This window comes from Myotis brandtii, unplaced genomic scaffold, assembly GCF_000412655.1.
Source record: "Myotis brandtii unplaced genomic scaffold, ASM41265v1 scaffold417, whole genome shotgun sequence".
Taxonomy (NCBI): Eukaryota; Metazoa; Chordata; class Mammalia; order Chiroptera; family Vespertilionidae; genus Myotis; species Myotis brandtii.
In genome coordinates this window covers 48,338-58,764 of record NW_005366017.1, presented here as the reverse complement: position 1 = coordinate 58,764, position 10,427 = coordinate 48,338, and the positions used below count along the sequence as shown (strand labels likewise).

Genomic DNA, 10,427 nt, shown 5'->3' with positions numbered 1-10,427 from the left:
TACAGAAATAAATGATCTACAACTGTAGTTGTAAATGTGTGCATACGCTTAATTATTCTCATTGACTTTCTAAGTAAAATATTTTAAATATGACCTTGCTAAATATTTTTATATTTATTAAATACTATGTTTAACTTATTTTACACTTTGGAATTTCTCATAACATTTTATTTGGAAAGAGTTTTATACAAATATCAAATGATAAAAATGGAAGAGGACAATGACAACTAGAGATTGTGGAATGTATCTTCTGCAATCCTTGGAGGAAAGAAAGGTGACCTTTGGGTTGTTTCAGATCAAGAATGTGGATGGGATTATAGAAAAGATAATTTATTTCACACAGTGTTTTTCTGCATCAATGATTTTAATATGGATTCTTAGTGGTTACCAACAACTAGTCAAATAATTTTCTTTTTACGCACTCTGGATTCTGACCTAGTGAAATGAGGGCTTAGCCCTCTTCCTCCATCTCTTTCTTGATCCAGTCCACGTAATTGAGTAACTTGGTGTAGAAGCCATACCCCCTGCTACACCCGATGCCCCAGGATACTATGCCCGTGGCCACCCAGCGGTCAGTATTCGGATCCCTCACAGCAAAGACTCCTCCACTATCCCCCTGACAGGCATCCTGCTTTAGAGTTGGGTCCCCAGCACAGAACATGTTTTGTGAGAACACATCGTTCCTATTTTTACCCCGAAGCCACCTCTCACACAAACCTCGGTTAGCTACGGGCAGACGGACAAATCTGAGATTGTTAGCAATCCTTTCCTCCATTATCCCAAAGCCACTGACATAGCCCATGAGGCCGCTATCATAGAAGGTCTCATTGTCAGGGAGGCAGATGGGGAGGAGGTTGGGTCCCAGGGTGACACTATTTTCCAGTTCTAGGAGGGCGATGTCCCCCTCAAAATTGTGGGACTCATCCTGGCGGTAGTCTGGGTGGATGCTGACCCTGCGTACAGGGTGGTTTGCTAGTTTTGTGATTTCTTCCACGTTTATGTGGCCCAGGAACACATCTATGCTAGCATTGGCTTGTGCGTTGTGTTCCTTGGGGTACAGGGTGTGGGCAGCTGTGAGGATCCAGCGGTCACCCAGCAGGGCTCCACCCCCTCGCCCATAGATGTTGGTGAACGCCTGCCAGGGGAAGTTGCCCATCTTGGCTTTTTGCCCTCCAATGATGCGCTGCTTCTGTTCCACAGGGTGAACGGGTTTCCCACACACTGGAGAAGAGAGACAGGAAGTCAAGGACAAGTCAGTTCTAGGCCCGCCCCTCTTCCCTCCTTTGGTCAACCCATTCCCTTTTCATCCCTTCTTATTGGCTCTGGGCCCTTTCCTCTTTCTCCTCCCATTCCAACAGCTCCATCTCTGGCCTATTGTCAGACTGTTCTCCTTGTTCTTGTTTATTTCTTCCTGTTTTATCTATTTATTTTTGTTGTTGTTGCTGTTGCTGTTTTTATTTCTGATTTCCCATCTGCTCAAAAAAAATGCTGGAATGTCAGGACTGCATCCAGTTCTTTGTATTTCTCTCTCTCCCCTTCTCCTGGGACATCCTCTCTTTTTCTCTCTTACTCCTCATGTCTATTTTCAACTTCAAGCTGGAGTGTCTCTCCACTCACTTTGCCTCCATTCTTTGTGCACGCTTTTTCGGTTGCAAAGTCACCAAGGATGTCTCCAGAGGGTTTCCACTCACCTGGCAAACACCGAGGAATCTTCTCTCCTTCCTGTTCATTTTTCCAAATGCCCTGGGCTGTGCAGGTATACATGCCTGAGGGGAGAAGGGACTATGATCAGGTTGGGAGGAGCTGGGCAGGGAGACCAGGTTACAGAGGTCAATGAGCTCTGAGTGTGTTGGGAAGAGACAGGGGAGAATCAGAACCAGCATGGACAAGGATCAAGGGAAAGATTCAAATATATATAAGGGTGGAACATAGAAAGTGTGAAGAGGCTTCATACATACATTTTTGTTTTAATGTTACATGAAAATATTAGAATACTTAACTACAATGTGATTTCTATTTGTGAAAATAGACACAAAAACTGGGAGGAGCATATCAAGATCTTACCAGAGTCTTGGTATCTTCATAGTGGGATTGTAGATAATAATGGCAGCTACATTTCTGATTGCTGACAATGTGCCATGCTTGTTGCTAAGCATTTTATCTGCATTATCTCATTTAAGTGCCCCAGTAACACTTTCAGGTGTGCATTATTATCCTCCTCATTTTATAGACGAGGAAACTGAACTTAAATCATGTACATAAGGCCACATAAGTTCCAGAACCAAGATGCAAAGTAAGGGTTGTCTGATTTCAAAGTCCAGCTCTTAAATAACATCATATATAACCCACATATAAGATTTTTTCTTTTTTTGCATGTTTCAAACCAGAAGTAAGGGATTTCTTTTCTTTAAAGAAAATTTTAAAGATACCATAGATGAATTTGAGAGTCATTTAGCAAAACTAGCTGCAGAATATCACAACATAGCAGCCTGAGACGTATGTGGGGAGAATGCTGGGGGAGGTCCCACTGATATGACTGTAGTGGTGGTGATGGTTGTGGTGGTGTTGGCGGTGTTGGTGATAGTAATAATGGTGGTGCTTATGTGGTGTTGTTGGTAGTGACGATGGTGTTTTGTTGTTGGCATTAGTAGTGGTATGGTGGTGGTGGTCATGATGGTTATGGTGGTGATGATAGTGGTGATGGTGAAGGTGGCTGTGGGGGTGGTGATGGTTGCGATAATGGGAATGGTTGTAATGATGGTGATGGTGGTGGTAATGGAGGTGGTGGTGATGGTGATGGAGGTGACGGTGATGGTGGTGGTGGTGGCGAGAGGGAGCTGACTGTTTATGAGATTCAAGTCTTTCTTTGTCACTTAGGTGTTTCCTTCTTCAACATGACTAGGTGCCTCTTGGCACTGTACTTTAGGACCCTGAACCTAGTGTATTGGGCAGCCACTTTAATATATATTCCCCAGGGTTTCTATTGGAAGAAATCTTAGAAGATGTCTTGAGAAGATAGAAGGGAAACACTGCCATTTGCATGGGTCCTACCTTGCTCAGACTCGCTGCTACCATCTCTGGTCTTCATCTTGTAATATGGTTCATTGCAGTAGTACTGGATACGGGCCTGGTAGGTGTTTACCCCCTTTGTGGTGGTATAGTTGAAGGCCCCATTACGCAGGCTTCGGGGCTGCCCACAGTCCTTGACTGGGAGAGAACACAGGGCCACATGAGAGCTGACAATGACGGCTGGAACTTCGGTGAGAGGAATGTGAGTTGTCTACCCACAGAACAGGCTGAGAACCTTAGAGAAATAAGTTTCTCTATTGGGGGGCACCTGGGGTGGATGAGAACTAAATGGACTGAAGTTCAGTTCCAAGCAGAGTCCATCAATCCTATTGAGATGAGGGTGGCCTGGTTCCTGAGATGGCCATAGGCTTCAAAGAAGAAATCAAGGGGAGGGTCTTTGGGGAGAGGCTTACTTCCAGACCCCCCTCTTTCCTTCTCAGCCTGGGTCCCCAAGGTGGGAGACACATCCTGACTTGTGACTTACTCTTGCACCTGGGCATGGCGCGGTGCCACGTGCCATCATCCTGGCAGACAGCTGTGAAGGAGGGCAGCGCCTGTTTCCCCTGATGGAGCAGAGGTAGAGGTGCCATTAGTACAGGAGGCACTGCAACTCCCATCCTGCCCTTCCCTACATGACAGTAGTGCAAATACAGCTCTCAGACTCTCAGACCTCAGCACCCCTGGGGATGTGGCTCTTTCATCCTTCTCCCTAGCCAGGATGCTCAGGCCAGAGTTATACATGGGAGCACTGAGTCATACAGGAGAAAGTCAGAGAAAGGGCTAATTGTCAGACCCAATAATCCTCTCTCTAGACTCTTGTCTATTTCCACTGAAGTCTAATTGAACCCCACAATTTTATTTATTTATTCACTTTATTTAACAGTTTTTCCATTATAGTTGATATTCAATATTATTTTATATTTGTTTCAGGTGTATAGCATAGTTATTAGACAATTATATAATTTACAACGTGATCCCCCTGATAATTCAAGTACTCACCTGGCACTATACTTAGTTATTACAATACTAGAGGCCCAGTGCACAAAATTTGTGCATGGGTAGGGTCCCTAGCAGCTGCTGGCTGTTGGCCAGGACCTCCCTTCATTCCGCCCTGCTCCCTGGTGGTCAGCGCATGTCATAGTGAGAGATTGAACTTCTGGTCAGTCAAACTCCCGAGGGGACACTTTGCATATTAGGCTTTTATATATCTAGATTATTGACAATATTCCCTATGTACTATATGTCCATCTGAATTACTCCTGGGCCAGCTCTCTCCCTCAGCCCTGGGCTCTTACCTCGATGAGTTGGTAGCCTTGTTTGCAGGTCGCGATGAAGTAGTCACGGAATTGGTACTGAGGCTGCAGATTCTGGATGATGGTGAACTCGTCTAGGGTTTTGGGCTGGGGGCACTTGATGACTGTGGCAGAGACCAGAGGGTACGTTTATTTCAGAGCCACTTGCCTTCCTTCTCCCTGCCTGATCCTGCCCCATTGCTGGTCAGTGAAGGAGGCCCCCAGGCAACCTTACTTGAAGTGGTGTAGTGCAGCTTCCAGCCCCGGCTGTCCCCTGACTCGTCTGTGAAGAACAGCAGATCCACAGCATTGCTGCTGGTGTCAAGGTCAGCGGGTCTTTGCTTCCCACAGAACTCGCCGATGTTCCTCCCACTGGTGTAGATCTGGTGGGGTAGGAAGGAGGGTCATCTCTCCAATGCAGACATTTTCCCACAGGTTCGGGTGGTGGTGGTAATCTTGCTTCATACCATAAATTATATAATTGTTTGTTTTCAGCTGGAGGGGAAAAGGGATCCCCAGGACCTGCTTCCAGTTGTATAGGAGCTTGCCCAGCCCATGTGTGATGTTGGACATTCCTGTCCCAATTGGCCAGAGGATCCAGCAGGCAGTAGGGATAAAAAGGACCAAGTGGGGATGGGAAGGAGAGGGAGGGGTTTCTCTGGGGGTGGGATGGCCGTACCTGTAGCTGGTCATAGGGGCAGTGTACTTGCTGGTGGTCATCGATTTCAAAAGGCTCCAGGAACTTGAGGTGAATAGTGTAGCCCCGCTCCACCCGGATGCTGTAGTTGCAGCGCAGGTCAGGAGGGTAGGGCTGGGGGTACTCCAGGCTGGACACGTAGCCTGATGGCTCTGTGTACAGCTCGCTGCTGCATTCAACTGTGAGAGCACAGCCGGGAGGGGGTCACCAGGAGACTCTCTGGCTGGCCCAGCAAACCTTTGTTCAGCCTTTACCTCTCTCCCACACTACCCAACCTCACCCTGGCAGGAATGTCCGTCCTTCTGAAGCTCATAGCCTGGACGGCAGGAACAGAAGTAGCCACCAACGTAGTTGTGACAAAGGTGTTGGCACAGGGGCTGGGGATTCTTCTCAACTGTGTTTTGCTGGGAAGCACATTCATCAAGGTCTGGAAGAGATTCCGGAAGGATTAAATTCCTGCCAGGGGACTTCTGTAGTGCTGTTGGTCTCAGAGTGTCTTTCACCAGAGGCCACAAGACCAAGTTAGCTCCTGCCCACCTGGACCTCTAGGCCTCTCTAAGGCTTTCTGGGAACTACCCAATGGGAACAGAGCCCAGGTTGGCATGCCTTTTCTGGAAAAAGCTCTCTTGAGGAGAAAAATAAGGAAGGTCAGGCTTCCTGCTTCTTTGTACTCAAGATTCCCTCTTTCCAGTTCCCATTCAAAAGGACGGAGGCCTTAAAAAGGGTACCTGGGGACCACTCACCCACAGCTTGGTAGTAGGCCAGGAAGCCCTTGTAGAACATGATGGTGCCATTCTCCTCGTTGGAGAAGTCTGTGTGGAAGGTCAGTAGCATCTTGTTTCCTTCGGATATAAATTCCTTTTCTCCTGGGGGGTTGCCCAGTGGAGAACCCAGTTGCCCACAGAACCTCCCCAGGGTTTTCTTATCAGCAGAAATCTGGTGGAGGAAGGACAAGGAATAGAAAGAAGGGCTCTTGAGACATGTTCCATGTGGATAGTCAGTGATGGTTGGCCTTATCTTGTCCAAAGAGTGAATAAGCCCCACTTCTAGAATGGCCTCCAACTCATCTCCACCTGCTGGGCTCTGGCTGTCCCCAGGTGATTTTCATCTGGCACCTGAGTCTCCCATTGGCTAACTCTTTTCATGTTCTCCTGTGCCCCTCCCCTGTTTATGTTCCCCAAGCATGTTTCAGACTTTTCTTCATTCCCACCCCTTCCCTTCCAGTCTTCCACTGGAATCCTGATTGCCTCTACCCAGCCTTTATTTTCCTTCATTCTTAGAATCTGGACTGATCTGCTTTAATTTCTATCCTGTTATTGGACCTCACTTTATTCAAACCATTCACATCCAGTCAAGTCTCCTGATACACATAGCTGAATGTGAGCCGCAGGGGCCCAGCAGGGGCCCTCCAGCTTTAGCATCGGCAAGCATCGCCCAGCTTTCCTTATTTCTTTCTTCATGATTCGTTAGCCCATCAAAAGCAGATGCCCTTCCCCCAACCCAGTTCCTCACTATCCCTGCCACCGAAACCCTCCTTCCAACACAGCAAACTTCCCAAGTCCTTTGAACTAGGAAGACGTACCATTTTCATGTTATTCTCTCACCACCTCCTGAGAATGATATTTATTGGAGGTGTGTAGGTTCTATTTGAATCCTGAATCTAGAATCTCATTTTTATTGGATGCAGAAAGATGGGACTGGGAGGGTACCCTTAGTTATTACAGAGGGGAGGGGACTGAGTCCACTGTCCTTGCTAAAGACTACGCTTGAGCTATAACCACACACATTTTCTTCCCCATGTTCCTGTGCTCCTGATGAGGCAGGAAGTCATGGTGATATTCTCGATGGAAACAGGGAAACTGAGGCAGAGCAGTTTCTCAAAGACTCCCATCAAGGAAATGGATGGGGAAGGTTTTTCTGAATCCTGTAGATCAGTGGTTCTCAACCTTCCTAATGCCATGACCCTTTAATACAGTTCCTCATGTTGTGGTGACCCCCAACCATAAAATTATTTTCGTTGCTACTTCATAACTGTAATTTTGCTACTGTTATGTATCATAATGTAAATATCTGATATGCAGGATGTATTTTCATTGTTACAAATTGAACATAATTAAAGCATAGTGATTAATCACAAAAACAATATGTAATTACATATGTGTTTTCCGATGGTCTTAGGTGACCCCTGTGAAAGGGTTGTTCGACCCCCAAAGGGGTCGCGACCCACAGGTTGAGAACCGCCGCTGTAGATGGTACATTTCTTGAGAGTGGGAACTGTACCTTCCTTCCTCTGTGTTTCTCCCCCACAGTGCTCACTGAGGGCCTCTAAAAACGGGTGGACACCATTCATGGTATCACCCGACTCCCAGAACTCCACTTGGCCATCAGCTCTAACAGGGCTGGGGCTGTGTCCACGGATGGGGAATATAACCGGGGTGGTTAGAACACAAGTCCTCATGTTCCAGAGCCACCCAGCTCTCCCTCTGCCCTCACAACCTGACCTCCTACCTTGACATAGTCATAGAAACAGTCTTCAGAAGGCTCCAGGTCAAACTGCCAGAAGACAAGCTTCACCCTGTATCCCGTGGGGACTGTGATCACAGTGGTGGTCTCAAAGTTGTTGGGGTAAGGCTTGGGGTACAGAGGGGAAGTCACCTCCCCATAGAGATCCTGAGCGATGGGCATGGAGCCTCCCACCTTGCAGAACAGGACTGACGCCAGGAGGTATAAAAGCCACCTGCCAGAAAGAAAGAGGGTGTCTGGAGGGCTGTTTGGGCAGTGACTGGGGTGGGGGATGGGATAGTCATACCGCTGGGCATTTTCCTCTGCCCATTCTAGACCTCACCATGTTCCAGGTGAGAGTGGTTGGAGTGGGGAGGCTGGTCTCTGCATCTGCTGCATTGATTGTTTCTCCCCAGGCCAGAGTCCAGTCCAGAGGTCAACTGCCTTCACCTCTCTCCCCATCCTCCTCCCCTGCCCTGTACCATCACTCCCCCCTCCCCCCAACCCCCCCCTTTTCATTCCTGGAATAGGGATGGCTTGGGACCAGCTAATTGAGGGTGAGGGTTTCCAGTCATGGGTCTCTTAAAGGGCTCCCAAAGGCTCAGCAAAGGCCTCTGGGAGAAACCGCCTGTGGAGTATGGAGAAGTGTAGCACAGAAGAGCCCCTACTGAGCAGAGTGGGTTCCCTCATCTTGGCACTCCCCTGCTATGAGCTGGGGGGAAGAAGAGGATGTGGCCATCACCTCATATGTCTCAGGCCTCCTTTAGTCCTCAGGAGGAGGGATGGGGAGTATGAGTTTGAGTGTGTGCATGCATGTGCTCATTGGAATAGATAAGGGATATGGGGAGGAGAAGGCTGTTCTTGTCTCTCTGAATATATTTGGGGGCAGCGTTGCCTCCCATGCCCTGGGTTCTCCCCTCTGGTATCTTCCTCCCTCCTCGGTCCCCGTCAGCCTTACTCACATTTCTCAAGTCCTGTTTTTGGATCCTGGACTCTCCTGATAGCGTCTTCATCCACTCTGTGCAGAGGGAGAGAGCAGCGGTCATGCAGAGGAGAGAAGGGGGAGGGAGGGACTGACTGAGGTGGGGGAAGGGGGACCTTTCCCGGAGGAATGCTGTAGGGAATGAACTATTTGCATAAACAAAACTGAAAAAAAAAATCTGTTTCCAGTTTCATTCAGTTTTGGTTTTGAATTCCCTGATAGTGCTGCCACCTGCTGGCCTACATGGGGGAAGAGTCAGTTTTTAGGGACAGAAAAGCCTTTGGTTGGAAGCCCAAACTTCTTGTTTTCTAAGTCTGATCTGAATACTCCCTATCTTCAGGGACCTTCCTAGGGACTGCTGCTGTGTTTGCAAGATTCCCACCCGAAGTGCAGTGGAAATCTCAGCTGAGGGGACTCTCTCTTCTGGACTGCCCTTTTCCATTCACCGGGTTTGTCCTGCCCTTAGTCACAGCAGCCCTGGTCCAGCAATGGCCAGAGTTTTGACACCCGGGATGATGTGACAGGGGTAGAGGAGGGCAGCAAGGGTGTGGACAGAGGAGAATGGAGTGTGGCTGCATTGGAACCCTGGCTTACTTCGCTCATGGATGACACCTAGACATAGAACAGGAATTGCTGCACTAGGGTCTGTTGTAAGACTCCTCCTCCCCTCCTCAATGAAATTGGCTTTTAGAGAAGCAAGGGCAGCTGGGGAGTGGGCGGAGACATCCTCTTTGCCTCAGCATCTTGTTAAGAATTTGAGCCCCTGAGCATCACAGTTGCTTAGGGCCAGGCGAAGGGAGTGGCTGTGGACCAAGAGTGAGTTGAGGGGAAGCTAGAACCCTGGGAGGGAGGAGAGCTCTTGTCCCTCCTGTCCACCAGGACATAGTGTCCTGTTTTAAAGGTTTGCTGTTTGTGGGAGCCTTTCTTCATCAACTCTCCATGGTTCAAATGCCTTATGGCATGAATTCCATTGGGAGGCTCGGGCTGCAGAGCAGGGCCCTGAGGTCTGAGGCCTTTGTCGTGTATCCTGCTTGTTTCCCTTATTAGATCAATTCCTCTATCCCTGCACCCACCCACCCACTCATTCCTCCTTAATGGGCACCTACGTAATGAGACAGGCACTTTCCTAGGCGATGGATTGTAAGGACTCATGAAGATGGAGCAGTTCTCCGTTAGGCAGCAACAAGTCATCACTGAATGCAGTGAGAGCAGGCACGTGGAGGGTTTCTTCAGCAGGTTTATATGTCGGAGCCGAGGAATACATCTTATGGCAGGGCTGACCCATGGCGTGACCCATGACATGACCTATGGCCTTGTAAGGTCAGGAAAGACAGAGGATAGGGAGGATAAGGACTAGATCAGGAGACAAGAAGGAGGGGGACTCTTGCCCAGCAAATTGCACATTAGCATCCTGACAGCAGTGTGTGTGTGTGTGTGTGTGTGTGTGTGTGTGTTCATGGTGGGGGCAGGATGGCAGAGGTAACAGGGAAGGAGGAGGTGGTCTGAGAATGTAAGTCTTAGCTGAAGCTCTCCTAGCCCATCTACAGATTCTGAGGTCTGTCCCAGTACTTTGCAACATGACTGGAAAGTGACAAACCTGGCCCTCATTAGCTCAGTCCCACCCTAACCTCCACTCTGCCCAACCACTCAGAATAACCTTTACTTACACATTTGACTTATGCCCTTGACTCATAACAAGAATAGAAAGAAGGAACAGCCATATAAAGAGTGTCAGGCACTTGACTTAAAGCCAGTATTTGAAGACATTGTCTATTACATTGTTCATTCCTCTTAGGATTTGATTTTGGGGGAAATTTTTTCTCCCTTAAAGTAATGGTAGGTTTTTCTTTGTGGCTATATCCATAATTATACCTATATCTAGTTA

At 48.2% G+C, this 10,427-nt stretch overlaps 1 protein-coding gene across 2 annotated transcripts; it reads right to left on the bottom strand.

Moving 5' to 3' along the window:
* Positions 1-343: 343 nt before the first annotated feature.
* C1R (complement component 1, r subcomponent) lies at positions 344-8,655 on the bottom strand. 2 transcript variants are annotated; one of them, XM_005873651.2, is made up of 11 exons: positions 8,523-8,655; positions 7,567-7,795; positions 5,802-5,994; positions 5,339-5,485; positions 5,041-5,237; positions 4,597-4,744; positions 4,365-4,486; positions 3,554-3,632; positions 3,052-3,207; positions 1,692-1,766; positions 344-1,221 (listed from the first exon to the last, which is right to left on the bottom strand). In XM_005873651.2, coding segments are annotated over exons 1-11 (2,118 nt in total). In that variant the 5' UTR covers positions 8,525-8,655; the 3' UTR covers positions 344-451. The 2 variants fall into 2 exon arrangements, with proteins under 2 accessions (XP_005873713.1, XP_005873712.2); XM_005873650.2 differs by lacking the exon at positions 8,523-8,655 and adding an exon at positions 7,904-7,996 and having other exon boundaries at positions 346-1,221.
* Positions 8,656-10,427: the final 1,772 nt, after the last annotated feature.

Bases quoted from the DNA above. Each gene is read 5' to 3' on its own strand.
- C1R (XM_005873650.2), bottom strand. From the start codon at position 7,959: ATGCAGCAGATGCAGAGACCAGCCTCCCCACTCCAACCACTCTCACCT. The intron at 4,487-4,596 runs GTAAGGTTGCCT...TCTCTGCCACAG, and splicing joins GCTGCACTACACCACTTCAA to TCATCAAGTGCCCCCAGCCC. The intron at 3,633-4,364 runs GTAAGAGCCCAG...CTGCTCCATCAG, and splicing joins AAGGCTACCAACTCATCGAG to GGGAAACAGGCGCTGCCCTC.